The sequence below is a fragment of the Otolemur garnettii genome, unplaced genomic scaffold (genome assembly GCF_000181295.1).
Source record: "Otolemur garnettii isolate 467f Iridium unplaced genomic scaffold, OtoGar3 scaffold00007, whole genome shotgun sequence".
Classification (NCBI taxonomy): Eukaryota; Metazoa; Chordata; class Mammalia; order Primates; family Galagidae; genus Otolemur; species Otolemur garnettii.
In genome coordinates, this window is record NW_003852402.1 from 20,422,668 (window position 1) to 20,441,893 (window position 19,226).

At 36.5% G+C, this 19,226-nt stretch overlaps 1 protein-coding gene and 1 pseudogene across 3 annotated transcripts in view; both read right to left on the reverse strand.

Moving 5' to 3' along the window:
* Positions 1 to 19,226, reverse strand: part of SCYL2 (SCY1 like pseudokinase 2) — a 61,617-nt gene that overhangs the window by 15,754 nt on the left and 26,637 nt on the right. For all 3 annotated transcript variants that reach the window (XM_023509305.1, XM_003783318.2, XM_023509306.1), the window contains exons 3-11: positions 16,270 to 16,427; positions 12,015 to 12,159; positions 11,499 to 11,648; positions 9,758 to 9,979; positions 9,108 to 9,224; positions 8,385 to 8,510; positions 5,311 to 5,487; positions 2,982 to 3,104; positions 1,861 to 1,974 (exon numbers count right to left, since the gene is read on the reverse strand). In XM_023509305.1, coding sequence (XP_023365073.1) covers positions 1,861 to 1,974; positions 2,982 to 3,104; positions 5,311 to 5,487; positions 8,385 to 8,510; positions 9,108 to 9,224; positions 9,758 to 9,979; positions 11,499 to 11,648; positions 12,015 to 12,159; positions 16,270 to 16,427 — 1,332 coding nt within the window. The remainder of the gene's footprint in view (positions 1 to 1,860; positions 1,975 to 2,981; positions 3,105 to 5,310; positions 5,488 to 8,384; positions 8,511 to 9,107; positions 9,225 to 9,757; positions 9,980 to 11,498; positions 11,649 to 12,014; positions 12,160 to 16,269; positions 16,428 to 19,226) is intronic.
* On the reverse strand, positions 2,280 to 2,397 carry LOC111723066 (annotated as a pseudogene).

Here is a 19,226-nt window from a genome sequence, read left to right on the forward strand (position 1 = left end):
GAGTGCCATGGCGTCATAGCTCACAGCAACCTCCAATGTCCTAGGTAGAGTGCCATGGTATCATGACTCACAGCAACCTCCAACTCTTGGGTTCAAGCGATCCTCTTGCCTCAGTTTTTTCTATTTTTAGTAGAGATAGGATCTTGCATTTTGCTCAGGCTGGTCTCAAACCCATGAACTCAAGCTATTCATCCACCTCAGCCTCCCAGAGGGCTAGGATTACAGGCGTGAGCCACCTCACCTGGCCTTAATGCAGATCATTAAATGTCACTTCCCACTTCTGTACATCCCTGCATACACACCCAGAAGTAAACTAGTACATACACTTTGAGAAGATATGTGTTAAAATGAATTTATGATAACACAAAATAAGACACCAAATCTTTTAAAAGGAATTTGAAAGCTGAACTTCAAGCTGTATAATATCATTACCTATTTTGAAAATTCAATCATTAAATGAGAGAATTTCAGAGAAAATTTTAAATCCCTTTAATGATGACAAGGAGAAAGACTCGGAGAGGTACGGTGACTCCTCAGGGCCACAGAGGTAGTTAGTAACAAAGTCAGAATAAGAACTCAAGGTTCCTGACTCTGTGTCATACTTGCTCATTTTCAGTAATAGTGATTTTTTTTCCAACTCTGGTGCTACATTTCCCATCTCAGAGCCTCTTCCACCAAAAAACATGAATTAAAATGGATTAGATGGGTTAAGGTGAAATTGTGTCATTTATATTGTTTTTGTCTATACTCTATTAAGCTACTAATGTTTATTTCTATTTAAATTAACATTCTAGCAGATAAAGATGGATAGGATCTCCAAAGAGACTTAAAAAACTGCTTAACAAAATCCAAATTTAATAAAATGCCCATTAAACATAAGGAAAAGGAGGGACATTTCTCCCTCTTTTATAATGCTGCTATTTGAAGAGAATATTTAACATTACTTCTATAATGAAATACCAGTATGATAAATTATTAGACTTAGTATGAAATAAAAGACTGAGGACATTTAAGGCTTTCAATATGAAATAATAAAAACAATATTATTTATTCTACCTTCTTTGATTAACAAGTGACTTAGTGTTACAATTTTTTAATTTTGTATTCAAAGGAGGCAACTACCCTTGTTACATATTTTTAGTTCAACTGTTTCTTCCACTGGTATTTATATTTACTTATTGTTTTATTGTACCCTTAACCTCGCTTGAAAGTGGCTAATAAGGAACTTATACTAAAAATAAAGACAATTTAGGCTCAGCGCCCATAGCACAGTGGTAACGGTGCCAGCCACATACACCGAGGTTGGTGGGTTCGAACCCAGCCTGGGCCAGCTGAAATGACAATTACAACTGCAGCAAAAAAACAGCCAGGCATTGTGGCCAGTGCCTGTAGTCCCAGCTACTTGGGAGGCTGAGGCAAGACAATCACTTAAGCCCAAGAGTTTGAGGTTGCTGTGAGCTGCAACACCACAACAGTCTACCGACGGTGACATAGTGAGACTCTGCCTCAAAATAAATAAATAAATAAAGGCAATTTATAAAAAGAAGCAACTCAGAAAGTTTTTAGGTTTATATAGAAAGTTAAACTCTAATGATTATTTCAAAACTAACAATAAAATATAATTAAAGCAGAAAAGGATCAAGAAAAGAATCACTCAAGTTTTCTACTGATACACTCCAAGTTAGGGGTTGGGGAGTTAAAAGTTAGGGATGTAATACTATAAATTATGTATCAGAGAAAACCAGAGCCAGCCAAAATGAAATACACAAATAATCTATAAAAAGGTGACTAAACAATAAGGAAATGATTTAAACCACTGGCATTTGAAAGAAAAACAAAAATTAACATGCCATTACTTACAGCAAGGGAAGACGTTTGTAGACAGGCATTTTTAATTCTCGGTATCAAAGCATTTTTCATGGACGGGTAGTCTATAAGATTTGCAAAGGTTGGAATGATGTTTAGACAGAGCTCCTATTAAGAAAATGAATCGGATCAATCTTAGGGAAAGACTCCCCATCCTTTCTCTCACATATTAAAAAAACTTTGCATTTATGCTGCTAAACTGTCACATGGTATTTGGTCCTTTCAACAACTCTTTGAAAAATGAACAGTTATAATCATTTTCCAGTTTTAGAGATGAGGAGAAAGGTTCAGAAGTCCTGACTCAAAGTCATATGCAAGCCTAACAATTAGTTTACAGTGTCATAACTCCCTAGCCTCATTCCTAATTTCTTTCCCTTTTTTAAATAGGAACACGCAGGTTTTGCTATCTTTCACAATGTATGATGTTGTAAGCAGCTGGCAACGCCTTAACCCTATGCATGCTGCCAGGCCTGAGGGCCTCTGCCGTCCTGGTCAAGGGGAGTGCTAACCTTCTCTCCTTTCATACAACTCCACAATGTATGAAGTTATGTACAAAATTCCTCTTAAGGTATTTCTTAGCTCTTACATATATCTATGAAATGGTATATAATAGAAGAACTTTTTAAAAAAAGATTTAAAAAATTATTTAATACAACTGAAGAGAAAATACAATAGGACAGTATTATATAATCCCAATTTTTATATGTTCTTTAGTCTTCTTCCCTAAGCCTGAGATAGACATTTGTGTATGTATATATACATGCATCTGGCTCCAGGCTTAGGGGAAAAAAAGACAAGGACCTATCCAGATGTTAACTGTGACCATCTCTGAGAGAGGATTTTCATTTTCTTTATACTATATTTTTAAGTACTTCCAATTCTGAAACTTAAAACAAGCATAACTCATAAAAACAGGAGAAAGGTTTTTAAAACATTCTTATTCACGAATATGTTGAACTATAAATGATATTAGCTGAGAACTCTGAATGGGGTAATGGAGGGAAAGGGCAGGATGATTGGGGGTTGGGAATTAAATGAGAAAAGGAAAATCAGAAGAAATTTCTGATTTGCTTTAAGAATCAAAATCATCATTAAAGAAAAATACACAGTTGTACCTGGATCTGAATAGAAGGAGCTTCTAGTGCTCTGTAAACCATCGGTAGGACACTGTTCTTTATCTCATCAGGAGGGGTTTTGGTTAGTAGCAAATCCATTTTTTGTAGGAAAATTAACAAAATCTGTTTTTTAAAAAAGGAAACGATGTATTAAAATCGAGAATCTTTAAGATATCCTATGTATGCCAAAATTTAAAGTTTCTTCAGAAGAATAAATGATGTATTTTGACACTCACCATGTTGCTAGCCTGAAGGCATGGAAGACAAAAACATACAAATCAAGTCTCCCATATTTCTAGAGGCACGATATTTAACATCTGCTTTCAATTTAAACATTTAAGTACTCATTTCCTAACCCTCACTTATCTGCAGTAATACATCATTCTCCCTCAAATACCAACTTTCTGGAAAGCAATAAATAAATAAATAAAAGACTGAGGGCATCAAAATAAAAATGTCCCAAAGAAGTAAATGCCATCACTTGGCTTCTATGAAGTTCGGGAAAATAAGAGAAAGTACAGAAATGAGAAGGAAAAATTCTAGAAAGAAATATTCATAATCATCCTGGTCATTCTTTTTGAACCTATCTGCCTCTAAATACTTAAAATTGTAAGGAACACACTGCTCCTTTTTGCACAATAATTAGCTTTGCCAAGGCCTATAGTCCCAGCTACTGGAGAGGCTGAGGTTGGGAGGATCACTTAAGCTCCCAGGTAAGCTCTCACTTGTAAAAATTCAAGTCCACCCTGGGCAATACAGCAGGACCTTTTCTTTTAAAAAAGAAAAGAAGGAGGCCGGTGCCTGTGGCTCAGTGAGTAGGGCGCTGGCCCCATATACCCAGGGTGGTGGGCTTGAACCCACCGTGGCCAAACTGCAACAAAAAATAGCTGAGCGATGTGGTGGGTGCCTGTAGTCCCAGCTACTCGGGAGGCTGAGGCAAGAGAATCACCTAAGCTCAGGAGTTGGAAGTTGCTGTGAGCTGTGATGCTGCAGCACTCTACTGAGGGCCACAAAGTAAGACTCTGTCTCTAAAAAAGAAAAAGAAAAAAAGAAGGAGGAAAAAGAGGAGAGGAGGGCTGGGGAGGGAGGGGAAGAGAAAGAGGAGATAAGATAAAAATTTTAGAAGAAATTTTTAATGGGATAAACTAAGTAAAAAGAAGATCAAAGAATGGAGACAAATAAAAATTCAGATTATAGGTTTCTTAGGATACCATCTTGACTGATGTATGCATCACTCAGGGAACATGTGGCTCCATCAACTTTCCCTCCTTACACCTTGAACTTTTGGGAGGAACTCTGCTTGAAAGCCTACATTTGTCTCACTTGCTCCTTCCCAAGTACATAGATACTCTTGCCTTACTGCCAGAGACTTCCTTTTGCTCTCATTTCTTCAAGGGAAGAACTACAAAAAGTCACAAAACCATTAAATTAGATAATTAATGGTTTAATAATATGGTATTGCCCTACAGTGGCAGAAACATGTAATAATATTTATTGTATGCCAGAAAATTTCATTTACTCTCAACAACCCCTTTCATTTTAGAAAGAAAAAGTAAAGGTTATGATCGTAAAGACTTCTCCAAATTATAGTCCTAGTGAGGAGATAAGTCCAGCTGCAAACAGGTATGTGACCTCACTAGTCTTAAATCTTAGACTATCTTCAATCTGGCAAATAAATATTATAATAGAATCTACATCACAGACTGATGCCTTTTATCATTTATAATATATGTACACATTATTTCCATAGGGCTGTAAGCATTTTCCTCTTCAAGTCACAGTATTTATTAGCAATAAAATAAAGAGAAACAACTGGTACCAATCATCTACAAATTAAAGACCCAACAACAAAACAAAAACACGTAAGAGTGTAGTAGAAAAATAAGTCTTTCCCAAACCTGTAACTTTCAACAAATTCAGTGTGAACAGTATAACACATGCCAATGTCACTGCAACTTATTTCCCAAGACAGTAACTCATGGAAAGCCATAGGCATTCACCTGCAAAGCTTTTTTTTTTTTTTAATTTAAGAGGCAGAGTCTCAAAATGTTGTTCTGATGACTAGTCTTAAACTCCCAGCCACAAGCAATCCTCCTGCCTCTGCTGGGATTTTAAGTGTGAGCCACCTTGTTGGACTGTAAAGCTCAATTAGAATTTAAGAAAGGTTCACTTCAAACACATGCAAAATAGACCTCTGACTCATGGAAAAGAAAGTCTCACATACTTACCATAAGTTTTGCAAAGTCATATATTCATTCTTTCTGTTTTCAGCGATAAGTAGCATCATGAGTAACAGTACATACAGATCCAAAAATACCTTACGACATACCTGGATTGGCTCCTGCTGTTTAAATACAGGGCCAAGTTCAGGTAGGATTAATTTGACATACTCTTCTTTGGTGCATTCCTCAGCAATCAGTAGAACATTGGGCAAAACAAAAGGTACCATGTCAGGGTTTACAAATTCTGAAGTCAAACAAGGCAAAATCCTTTGCACGATGACACGCTGAAAGGCAAAAATGTTTTTATAAAACTAAAATTTGTTTCTTTAGTATTAAGTCTTTAAAAATCCAAACCCTTTAGGTAAAGGAATCATATAATTTATGGTTGAAATTGGTTCACTTTTGAGAATAAAATAGGATGCTACTGCCAATGATGCCAGGAAAAACAGCATAAATTAGGAAGGTCACAGTAAAGGGGACACACAGTCATCCCGCTGGTGAGGAACCCTTCCCTAACTAGCCTTCAGTGGTGTGGTTGTTTTTCATTTTAACTTCGTCATTACTTAGGCTTCATCCCACAAAACTTCAACACTATCCCGCACTGTCAGTTGTTGTTTCACACATGTTGACTCCACCTACACTGACTCTCAGGGCTTCGAGAGCAGGGGCAATATTTCAGGCTTCCTCTTTTACTCTTCAAAGAACCTAAGTGAAGGGCTAGAAAAATAGCAGGTAACCAATGATTACCTCAAAGAATTTAACATTAAGACTCCCAAAAGTCACAGATAAAGAAAAGGTCCTAAGGGAAGGCAAGAAAAAAAACCTGCATACAACAAATACTACGGAAAGGAGCTCCAATAGGTCGGGCAACAAAGTTTTCGGTGAAAACTTCATAATCCAGGAAGAGAGGGGGATCACATACTCAAAGTGCTGAAGGAAAAAACCTTAACCCTAGAATATTATATTCTGCAAGAATACCCTTCAAACATGAAGGAGAAATAAAGACTTTCCCGGACAAACAAAAGGGAAGAGATTTCATCAATACCAGACCTGTCCCCTAAGAAATGCTAAAAGGAGTTCTTCAATCTAAAGGAATATTCACAACAATAAATCATGTAAAGGTACAGAAGTCACTGGTAACAGTAAGATACAAACACAGAACACTCTATGGCTGGGACCGTTCACATCTTGAATAGGAAGACTAAAAGACAAACATCAAAAATAACTATAACTTACTGAGAGACAGATAATATCTATTCTGTTGGGAACAACAAAAAGTTAAAAGATGAGGGGAGAAGGTGGAGTTCAAGGGCAGAATTTCTGTTAGACTTCTCTGTACTTGTTTGTTTGTAAGCAAATCATCAAATGTTTACACATGATCTTAGCCAAAAGGCCAACAAGGGAAGTCCTATGTTTAAAATAATTAGTTATAAAATATTTTTAAGCCTCATATAATCTCAAATCAAAAGACCTACAATAGATACAAAAGAAAAAAAGCAAAGAGTAAAACAGATTACTAGAGAAATTCACTTTCAACAGAAGAAGACAAGAAGGAGGTAAGAAAGAAAGAAAGAGAAGACCATAAAACCACCGGAAATCAACCAACAACATGGCAGTAGTAAGTCCTAACTCATTGGTAACAACACTGAATATGAATGGACTAACTCTCCAATCAAAAACCAGAGCAGATGAATGTCTAAAATACAAAAGCCAACCATATTGTCTGTGAGAAACCCACTTCACCTATAAAGACACAGATAAACTGAAAATAAAGAGACAGAAAAAGATATTCCATGCAAATGGAAATCATACAAGAGGAGTAGCTATACTTCTATCACATAAAATAGATTTCAAGACAAAAACTGCACAAAGAGACCCAGTAGGTTATTACATCATAATAAAGGGATCAATTAAGCAAGAGGATAGAACTATTCTAAATATATACGCACCCAACACTGGACCATCCAGATATATAAAGCAAATTTTATGGCAAAATTTATCCCTCTCTTTATAGCTAGAGACAGACCCCCGCCCAATACCATAATCATTGTAGACTTCTACACTCCACTTTCAGAACAGTAGAGATTATCCAGACAGAAATCAACAAAGAAACAGTGGATTTAATCTGCACTATAGACCTAATGAATCTAATAGATATTTACAGAATGTTTCATCCAACACCTACAAAACACATCTTCTCCTCAGCTCACGGATCAATATCAGGCCACAAAACAAGTCTTTAAAAAAATTCAAAAAATGTAAATCACACCAAATATTTTCTCTAATCACAATGGAATAAAACTAGAAACCAACAACAAGAGGAACACTGGAAAATACACAAACGCCTGGAAATCAAACAATAAGAGGTCAGACAATTAAGTTCCCAAACTCATCCTAGAAAAAGTGCTATAGTCCTCACCGCTGAGTACCACTACAGCCACCTTCGAAGTACTCCCCCTGGGAAGCTGTGCACTGACACCAGAGCTAGGGCACCTTTCAAAGCACTCTTTGTATCCAAGGAGGGTAATTCGGTATATCAAAAGGTTTCTGAACAATCATGTTTTTGCAGCACTATTCACAACAGCCAAGATATGGAATCAACCTCAATGTCCATCAACAGATGGACACAGAGTATAGAAATAGTGATCCAGATATACAGTGGGATATTACATAGTCACAAAAGAAGAATGAAATCCCGGCATTTGCAACAACATGGATGGAACTGGAGAACATTATGTTAAGTGAAATAAGCCAAGCAGAGAAAGACAAATCCCACATGTTCCTCGCTCTTACGTGGGAGCTAAAAATTAAAAACAACTGATCTCATGGAGACAGAGAACAGAATGACGGTTACCAGAGGTTGGGAAGGGGAGGATAAATTGGGCACAAAAACATAGATAGTTAAATAGAATGCATAATGTGTGACAGCACAACAAAGTAACTGTAATCAACAATAAGCTAGGTTATACTTTAACCAAATGAGTAGAACTGGAATGTTCCTAACACAAAGAAATGACAATTGCCTGACGTGATGCATGCCCTAATTACCCAAAATATGATTTAATTAATTCATTAACTCTATGCCTATATCAAAATATCACACGTGTGCCCTATAAAGATGTACAACTATTTTGTGTCCATGGTAATAATTATAGAAAAAAGAAACTGATCAACAACAAACCTTGGGCAGTTTTGGTAGAACCTTTGGCAGTCCTTTGAAAAACTGTGATTTCTGAAGGTTATCTCTTTGGAATAAGGTATCAAAATATTGTAGGGTTACTGCACCAACATCATCAAAGAAGGGAATCTAAAAACATAGAAATAACGTATTTTGATAAATAGTAAGATACAAGTATTTCTCATATCAGAAACTGCCCCAATACAGTGGAAAAAAATTCAGAAGCATTTAGGAAAATGCTGAAGACCACGTTAGTAGACATTCTAATCATAAATCTCCCAGTAAAAAATAATCAATTACTTTTCTTTTTAATTTTAATCTTTAGAATCAGTACCTGTGAGTTGGCTGGGTAGTAACTTTTTCTACAGATGTCTAAAATATAGAAAGATTAAATAAAATATCTTGAAGGTACAAAGAATACCAATTATTTGTTAAAATTCATGCTTGTCTAAGTGAAATAGAGAGGTATGAATTCTCCGGCAGCCCGGGACGTCTACACACTTCATGATAGATGTTAGGACTCTGTTTATCTGAAATCTCAATTTTCTATCAGAGCAATTTGTGCATAAATTATTTAGCTATTTAAAACAAGTTCAATATTTAGTGCATTCAAAAATATAGATGCTGTCTGGGAACTTTATCTGACTAAATCTTGCTTCAGAAGAACTTAATCCACTTTATGTTTTGTCCCTCCAATTAAGGAAGAAACTCACATGTGCCACTCACCTTTGTCATCTGATCTGCATCTGGTCTGACTGTGGGAGTCACATTTAACAGTAGTTTTACATGTTCGCGGACTTCCTCGGGTATATTTGTAAGTGAACTAGATCCTAAACGACTCAACTGTTTGAGAGAGTGAAAACATTATATATATAAATAAGTATAAAACATTAATTATAATAAGTATAAAACATTAAATATATAAATAAGTATAAAATATTCCAAAAGTGTACTATTAGTCTATTCTTCCCACCTTGGTCTCCCAAAGTGCTAAGATTATAGATGTGAGCTATTGTGCCCAGCCATATTTTTAAAACTTTTTAAAATGTACTCAATAGTACATTTTAAAAAGTACTTGTGGATTAAATAAATCGCTAATTCTACTACTGTGAGATAGTTAAAACATTCACTTATCTTTAATATGTGAAATAGTTTCTATTCCTAAAATAAAATGCTCAGTATTTATTAATTAAAGGCCATAATAAATTGTGGTTCCAAACTTCAGTCCATGTTATAGAATTACTTTTATTAAACTGATTTCATATAAACTTAAATGAGACACATCTCATTTACAGAACTTGCTGAACCATTTTAGAAAAAAATAAAAGAAACATTTAACTAATTTTTAATGCAAGCAAATATTTATAGGCACATACCTGATCCAACTGCCTACTGAAACTTTTGTAAATATCTTGTTTGTTCACTTCAAATACAGGCTTCCCTTTATTAAATACAGCATACATAACAGTTCCTAAAGAATACATATCACTGGCTGTTTCACAGCTTACAGAAAGTATGTACTCAGGAGCCAAATATTCAGGATTTGGAAGACACAATGACGGTAAATTTGGGTCCCATTCTTTACAAGGGAACTTAGGCTGTAATAAGACAGAAAAGGGAAAACACAGACTAAATATTTCCAGTTAAAGCAAACCACTATCAAGCAATAGCAATCAATCTTTAAATCTGTACTCATACAAGTAAAAATCCCATCACCTTTAATCCTAACATTCCCAAATCCTGCAAATCTGAAAAGTGCAAGCAACAAATTGAGAGATAAGAATAACTTTGAGATTGTCAGAATCTCTTCCAGAAAACAAATTATTACTGTAAAAGGCAGTATGAACATGACCAAGTCTGCCTCATGTTTTATGATATGCTGGCTTCAAGTTTTATGGGCTCAGATAGACTATTGTTTGAAGCCCTCTTCTTTAGCTATATGATTTAGTTTAAAGGTTCCAAAGATTGCAGTAAGGATTAAACAAATGTGAAGAAGTTGGACCTAGTACAGGGCCTGACACACAGTATATACTCAACTACCACTAATTCTTTCTAATTACCTTAAAAATAGTTGTCTAAATTACAAAGCTCTCTTATATCAAATCATGGTCCCTTTTTTTTTTTTTTTTTTTTTTGGAGACAAGAGTCCCACTCTGTTGCCCAAGCTAGACTGCTATGGCATCATAGCTCACAGCAACCTCAAACTCTTGGGCTTCAGCAATTCTGCCTAAGCCTTCTGAGTAGCTGGGACTACAAGATTATGTCACTATGTCCAGCTAGTTTTTCTATTTTTAGTAGAGACAGGGTCTTGCTCTTGCTCAGGTTGGCCTCTAACTCCTGAGCTCAAGCAATCCACCTACCTCAGTCTCCCAGAGTGCTAGGATTACAAGCATGAGTCACTGTGGGCCTTAACAACTATATGTAAGTAAGCCTAAAATATAAGGCTCCATATCACAAAGGATTTTCTATGTCATAAGGACCCAATCAACACAAAACATAATTGATCTAATGCAGTGTTTTGCTAAGTATGAATAGGCAGGTATCTTAATCACTAAGAAACAGGTACTCTGAAAGCACGAAGACTGAGTTAAAGGCCTGGCTCTACCACTTACCAACTGTCTAAACTTAGGCAGGTTGTTTGTTCTATGGGCCTACCTTACTGGTTACCTCTCTGAGTTATTGTGAGGATTTAAGAAGTACATAAAAGTGTTTGGAAAAGTACTTCAATAAATACTAGCTAGTGCTATCACCGTGCCTGTTACTATTACGCCCCCTAAAGAAGATTCCATGGTTCAATAAAATAGAAACACACTGCTGGAGACTCACAATGTATATTAGCATATTTGACATTCTGAAGGAAAAAAATACCTATTAAACCCAATAGGTGGCAAATTTGTTTAACTTCAGCATCCTTTTCTCAAGTACTACTCTGGTATTAGTGAGGTGATGAATACTCTTAGGTACAATCAAACTAGATAAAGCTGTACATCTCAACATACCATTGTACCACAAAGCCTCTTTCTACACATTGGTCAGGCTTATAAATTCTCTAGTCCATTCCACACACAATCACGAATTCCCCTGACTAAAAAATTAGAAGACTAAGCCTTTCATTACCTCTTGTTCAGAAGGATTGGTTGATGGTACACAAAAATCAAAACCCATTATTTTCCAGGCCCCACTCTTATTCAGAATTATATTTTCTGGAGTAATATTTCCATGAACCATTTTCACACTACTGTGCAAAAATGACAATCCTTCAGAAACCTATGAAGGGAAAAAGCACAGAGCATTGTACATTAAATAAAGCCTTTCAACAGTGATAAAATGTTTCATAAAAATCAAAATAATTATTGCTGCTTCTCCCAATAAAGGAGTCTTGTATGTCAGCCAACAATCAAACATCATCATAAATGTAAAGTTCCTCTACTTTTCTTACCAATGTTATCAGTTTCCTATATTTAAAATATAATTTAAGCCTAAAAATGAATTGCAGAAAAAAAATTCTAGAAAACAGATTTTTAAATTACTAACAAGAACCGAAGGTTTACATAAAGAAAATAAACCTGAAATAGCCAAAAGCAATTTTAAAGGAAAAAATTCTTTTTTCACATGTTAAATAAAAATACATACCTGAAGTAAACCATATTTGGTTTCTACATCATACAGTTTATAATCCTTAATGTCTGGAGATACGGGGGAAGGCAGGTTTTCCCAGTTACCAAGAACGTTGGCTAAACTGGCAAAGACTGGTTCCGTACAAAATGCCAAGCAATCTCTGTTTTAGAAAAGAAAAAGTCATTTATTACCAATGTTTTACACACTATCAAAATCAAACATACGTTAAAGTAGCAGTGGTCCTATTAACTACCAACAACGAGGAAGATATTTTACATTTGTTAATTTTAGCTTTAATTTAGCACCTTTCGAAAGGTGCCAGAGTTTTTAATATTCTGGTGTATGTTAGATGTTGACGTATAGTCTTTCAAAGTAATGATCAAGAGCTCAGGCTTTGAAGACAGATACCCAACTTCAGTCCCAGCATCCCTACTGCCTGCCTTGGTCGACCCCAGACACTACTGCTCTGAGCCTCACTTTGCCTGTTTGTAAAATGCTGATCCACTCTGAAGGATTATTGTGAAGATCAAATTAGATAATCATGCAAAATGTAATATACAGCAAACCATCTAGCATGGAAGCTCCCAATGTTTACTCCTGCTACTATAATCACCAAGCACTGAGGCTCAGTAAAAAATAGGAAAGCCCTAACATTTTAGATCTTGGGCTCTAGGCTCTGTCAATGAAGAGCTACCAGGTAGTGTAGTAACAAAGCTTCTGTGCCTAGACAGTCGTCGTTTAACAAGTATGCCCTTTGCGTTTCCCTGACCACAGTACCAAACTTTTCTTCTGTCTCAAACCCATGTTTCCAATGAAAATTCAGTCTATTCAAGAAATAAGGGCAGAGCTGCTCAGGTTGAAGGGGAGAAAGAGCCACCCGTTCTGCCCGCCTGCTCCACAGTCCTTAACCTTGACCCCCAGCACTCAGCTCATTAACACAGTAGACGCTTGACAGTCTTCGCTGAACAGTACTGGAGGAAAACTGCTCAAAGACTCAGAAATCTTTTCTATAGTTTTCTATGATTCCCAACTCTCATATATTTTGACACTCCTTTTTTAAAATAACTTTATTCAAATTAATATGAGGGTACAATATTTAGGTTACATTGTTCTCACTTCCAGGGTTATTTTGACAACTCTTATTTTTTTCCTGTCTTAACCCCCAAATCATCCTTGGTCACATCAACATACATGAGTATGCTTCAAGCTCTAAGGCCTTACGATCTTTCATAAATATTTATTACGTATGAAACAGTTAGATACCACAAGGCCTGTACTCGCTCAAGGACCACCTCCCCCAACCCAAGCTTCTGCCCACTCATCTACTCCTACCCATTTACCAACTCCAACTTAGCTTCCCAGTATCTTTATTTAACAAATTCAGATCCAATTATAATTGATTCCTTTCTTTCCCCCATCTACTTCAACTATCCTTTACTAAGCAAATCCTTAATCCTGTAATAAAAATCACAGGCTTCACAAACTCTCTTGCTTATATCCCAAGCTGACAGAAATCCCAAATTCTTTATAAACTCACAGTAGAAAGTCATAAGTACACTTTAGCCTTGCCCTATTTTTCAATATTCAAGAATTTTAATTCACAACTCTGTTTAACGCCTTCATGATCCCTTTTATACACTGCCTACCCTATTAGGCTACTTCTACTTCAAAAAAAAAATGTATAGTTCATCTAGCATGAATGAACTCTTTTGCCCTAAACTTCTCCGGAATATATTACCAATTCCTCCACTCCTTGGAGATTCTCCGAGGGGGCTTCACTACATGGTATCTTCTCTGCTGGCCTTTGTATGTATTTTCTACTTTCCAAACTGCCATCCTATAGGAATCACTGAACCTCTCCTTAGCCAAATGTAATGGATTCTTTCTGTCCTTACTTTCTTTTTATCTTGTGGGTCCTTTTTTCCCTCCTTTGGCTTCCAGGACATGCTGCCAATTCTCCTGCCATACGCCATTACTCCTCCTGTTTCCTTCCCTGTTTCCCTGGCTCTTCTTTTCCCTACATTTCCAGGTTCTTTCCTCAGTGGTCTGTTCTTTACTCTATTTTTTTACCCTGTATCTTTTACTCCTCATTTTTTTCATGATTTTAAGTACTGCCTGTCCACTACTCACCCCCATTTACATCATCAACTCTAGATTCTCACCTGGATTACTCTTTCTGTAGTGTATTTCCTTTGGGTAATTCTGTCGTCCCAATATGTACTATTATTAATTTATTAAAAACTGGAAGTTAGCTTTTCCTTCTCTAAAGTGTCCCTATTTCTATTGATACTACTGTAATTTTATAGTCTAACAATTTAGAGATCTTAAAGTAATCTTTGAACTGTCTCTCTTTACAACTGCCAATAAATTCCTGGTTCTATAACATTTAAAGCATATAAAAGAAGGTAAAGGGACAGAGAAAAGCATAACACGAGGTCCTTCTCCCCTCAAGAGACTTAAAATGTAATTATGAGAGACAAGACATGTAGATACTACTCAATGCGGATGGCCAGAATTCTAATAGGTGACACGGGCAGACACAGAAAACGTTCCAGTGAAAATAGTACCAGCAAATATGGAGTCAAGAAAACACAGGACAAGTGTGTGCGGGAAAACAAAACAAAACCTTAGTCCACTGCGGGATGCAGGATTCACAATCATGAGTATTACCTAACAAGACAGCAACAAGAATCTTCTGGGTTTATTTATGAAAAGAAAGGCAACCAAAAATATTTTTATGATAACAAACATATGAGCAAGGGTGGCATCCGTAGCTCAGTGGGCAGGGCACTGGCCACATAAACCGAGACTAGGGGGTATAGAACCTGGGCTGGGCCTGTTAAACACCTATGACAAATGCAACCAAAAAAATAGCCTGGCATTGTGGTAGGGGCCGATAGTCCCAGCTACTTGGGAGGCTGAGGCAAGAGAATCACTTAAGCCCAAGAGTTTGAGGTTGCTGTGAGCTGTGACGCCATAGCACTCTATGGAAGGCGACAGAGTAAGACTCTTGTCTCAAAAAAAAAAAAAAAAAAGAAAGAAAGAAACATATGTGTAATCCAGGTACAGTGGTATGAAAGACCTAGGCGAGATTACTCAAGCTGAGGGGTTTATGACCCACATGGGCAACATCCCAAAAATATACACTGATTAAGTTTTTTGTAAAGAGATATGAGCATATTGTGAGGTATAGCAAGGTACAATAAAAAATTAAAAATAAAATGGGCTCAGGAGTCAGGGTGACAGAATGAATCCTACCCAGCTTTGCCACCTAAAACCATACAGTTTAAGTAATGTCTGTGATCTGCTGTTCTCTTGTAAAATTGTGAGAATTAGATGAGAGAAACAATATAAAACATTAAACCTAGTTTTTCACATAGTAAATTGTTTGTATTTTTGATTTTTAGGTTAAAAAAAGGATCTTATGCCTTTGGGGGCTTTGGGTGTGGAGAGTAGTTTACTAAAGATTCAAAAGTAAGAATTTCACAGAAACCAATATATACAACAGATAAAAGCAAAACTGCCCTGGTCAAGTCTAGAACCCTCCCAGCTCTGTGTCCTCACGACTGTTCTTGAAAGTCCCACGTGCAGAGAACATAAATGGAAAACCATTTGATGAAGATTAAGAGAAGGGAATACAGTCTGCTGAGGAAGAAGGAAGAAAGGCATAAACTTGGGGTCCCCGGTAATGCGAGAGGTATATAAAGTTAGGGCGATCTAAAGAAATATTAATAACAGCACAGGCTTGAGAGTCCAGTTGAGATTACGTAAACTTCATTGTCTTGTCATTCTTGGCAACATTTCCCACATTCATTCTTGAGAAAAACAGATGGCAAAATAACTAAAGGCTATGGACTGACATACTGGGCACAGCAGAAGGTTAAATGTCTATGATAATACTGGGCACTCACACAAAACTACCCCCCAAATATTGGATCAATGAAAAGACAAGAGTGTCTAGCAAATTAACAAAGATAACTACTCTGGGGCAGGAACTGGATTCCATGCTCCTTTTGCACCTTCTACTTGGACTACTGCAGCACTGAGCATAGAGTAAGCACTTTAAATAGAAAACCATGGCAGAAGTGAAGAAAGTCTTTACCAATACAAGAAAAAGAATACGCACAGACGATGCAAGTAATTTTTAGGGAAAACATGCATAAGAACTTGACAGTTTCACTGACAATGCTTGAAACAGATTTCAACGTAAAGTTACTTTTAACTACTTGGCCAGGAAATTCCCCTATATAAGTTTTTATTAAAACGTTACCTGGATTCTTCTAAAGGATGCTGGACAGTAAGAAGTCTAGGGTGTCGAAGTCGAGTTAACTGCTGAACTCCTCGTTTTAGGGAATCAATTATTTGGTCCTTTTCAAATTTTTGATATTTGTCAATCAGCTTTTTATCAAAGACAAAAACAGCTACTTCCTAAATAAAAATGTTATAATTTTAATCAAAAAATATGGAAAAGTAACAAAATTATATTAGGATGTCTCAACAGTATAAAACAGAAATAACTAAAAATTAATACCATGGAAATTTTAGAACCAATTTAACACTTTTCTGATATCAAAAGGTTGATTTCCTTATGATTAGTAAATCTAAGTATTTTTAAAGGTATGAGACCCAGAGCCCTCATCTGAAGAACAGTAGAATACCTACCTTTGAATTCTGGTAACAGAGTTACACATAAACTGTGTGTGATGTGTTGTCTCCTACATAGTAATCATTTATTTAACCAGAATTCAAATAAAAGTTAAAAGGTTAAACAATTTTAAACGTTACTTGTAACGATAACTCTGCTTTATACTACAAAATCCTAAAATGATTTTTGAAAAAAATGTTGTATGCTTGCTTATACAAAAAACTAATTTGAAAGCATTTTTCACATATGAATAATCTGCACTCTCTTTCATATTAACCTACCCCTATCTGGTAACTTTGAATGGTTACTGTAAGCAGCTGTTCCTCCATCACCTCCCTTTGAAATTATTCACAGCTTATTTTATATTAGATTATTAAGTCTGAATTGTCTGATTTCCTTAAGGACTAAGTTTGACAGCTGACATCTCTGACATTTCATTTTGACACTTGTTTTATTTTTATTATGATGGTACATCCTTAGTCTTTCTTTTTTTTTTTGTGACAGAGCCTCAAGCTGTCCCCCTGGGTAGAGTGCCGTGGCATTACAGCTCACAGCAACCTCCAACTCCTGGGCTCAAGCGAGTCTCCTGCCTCCGCCTCCCAAGTAGCTGGGACCACAGGCGCCCGCCACAACGCCCGGCTATTTTTTGGTTGCAGCCATCATTGTTGTTTGGCGGGTCCGGGCTGGGGATTCGAACCCGCCACCTTTAGGTGTACGTGGCTGGCGCCTTAGCCGGTTGAGCTATAGGCGCCGAGCCCATCCTTAGTCTTTCAAAGGCATGTTTTGCCTTAGGACTATCTTTCAAAAATTTTTAAAGCAATTTTTGTAAAGCCATGTATAAGTCAAAAATTCATGTTACTGTATTTTCAAATATGAGAAGTCTTATCCGGTTTTAATCTTGAAAATGAGCCACATGGGTGACTTAAGACCAAGGTGAGCTGAAAGCTACAGCAGGAGCAAATCCATCTCAATCTACACATGCGTTAGCAGCAAGGTTTGACATACTATTCCAACAATATGGACCATTTGAAACAAATTAGCAAGAAGCTGGACAGGTGGGTTGCCCAAGACTTAAACAAGTGTCAGAGAGAAATTGTTTCGCACCTTGCCTTTCTTTGTTTCAACGACATAAAAGGTAAACCACTTCTACGCACTATTGTATGTGTGATTAAAAATGGATTCTTTTTGACAAGTGAAAATGTTCAGTATAATGACTGAATAAAGATGAAGGGCCAAAACACAGTCCAAACCAAGTAGTCATCAACAAAAACTCATGGTGACTGTCTGGTGGTCCAGCAGTGATATTATCCACGACAGCTTCATGAAACCTAGTCAGTCGATTACAATGGATGTCTGCTGCAACTAACTGACAACACCATAAAGAAGACTACAATTAAGCAGCTGAGGATGGTCAACAGAGACAGGCCAATCCTGGTTTAGGCACATACTCTGAATAATTGGACTGCTTTTCATTTGACATATAATAAACTAACTTTCAACTCGAAATCAGACATTTCAGTTTAATGGCCTAATACTACTAAAAGCACACAACCTCTTCACCATTATCTTCTTCCTTTCATTCTCAGCTAAACAAAAAAAGAAGTTCTTATCCAGTAAATTAGCCCTGTTGACAAGTGACATGTATATCAAAGCTGTACAATTTTGGTAATAATGGAAAAAAAAAATGAAAAAACCGGAAGCAAAATTAGCAAAGGATGCCTGCTTTCCAAAATTCTGTGAAAGATTTTAAATCACCCAGTATTCCTATAAAAGCCTCTTTTCAAGGCCTCTAATTTAACCTACTGTTATTCAACTAACAATATCCAAAATGGTATCTTTCCATTTTATTGTTTTTCTCTTCTCATTATTTTCTTCTGTTTTTCATTTTGCTACATTAGGATTGCTGTTTTTACAAATGACCCTGGCAAGCTAATCATCGCACTGCAAAATTCCAAACTAATCAACTTCTCAAATGTAACTTAAGTTAGAGATTCCTTATACTTGTAAATGAATTAGGAATATTAGAGAATTTAGTCTCTGAAAAGTGGTAACATAAAGAAACCATTTAGTACTGTAACTCAATTCAAACATAACATTCCTCAAGCATTTGTGAATAAAGCACTATTTATTATTCTAACAGAGGAGGTATTTACACAGTACTCAAAATACTGGCATTAGATCAGAGCCGAGTTTGAGTCAACTTTCCTACAACTGACCAAGCCACCCTTGGGCAAGTTCCCCCCCCACAAAAAATGGAAATAAAAAAATAGTAGGTGTATGTCATAAGATTATACAAGAGTAAATGACACAGTACTATAAAAAGAACTTATTATAATGCCTGACCTATTATAAATATTCAATAAATGCTGGCTATCATTGTTACACCACTAACACCAAAACCCATACTGATGTTATTTTTCTCTCACTGGTGAATGATGGGATGACATATGTGATCAAGAACACACATCTGGGCTCGGCGCCTATAGCTCAACCGGCTAAGGCGCCAGCCACGTACACCTAAGGTGGCGGGTTCGAGTCCCCAGCCCAGACCCGCCAAACAACAATGATGGCTGCAACCAAAA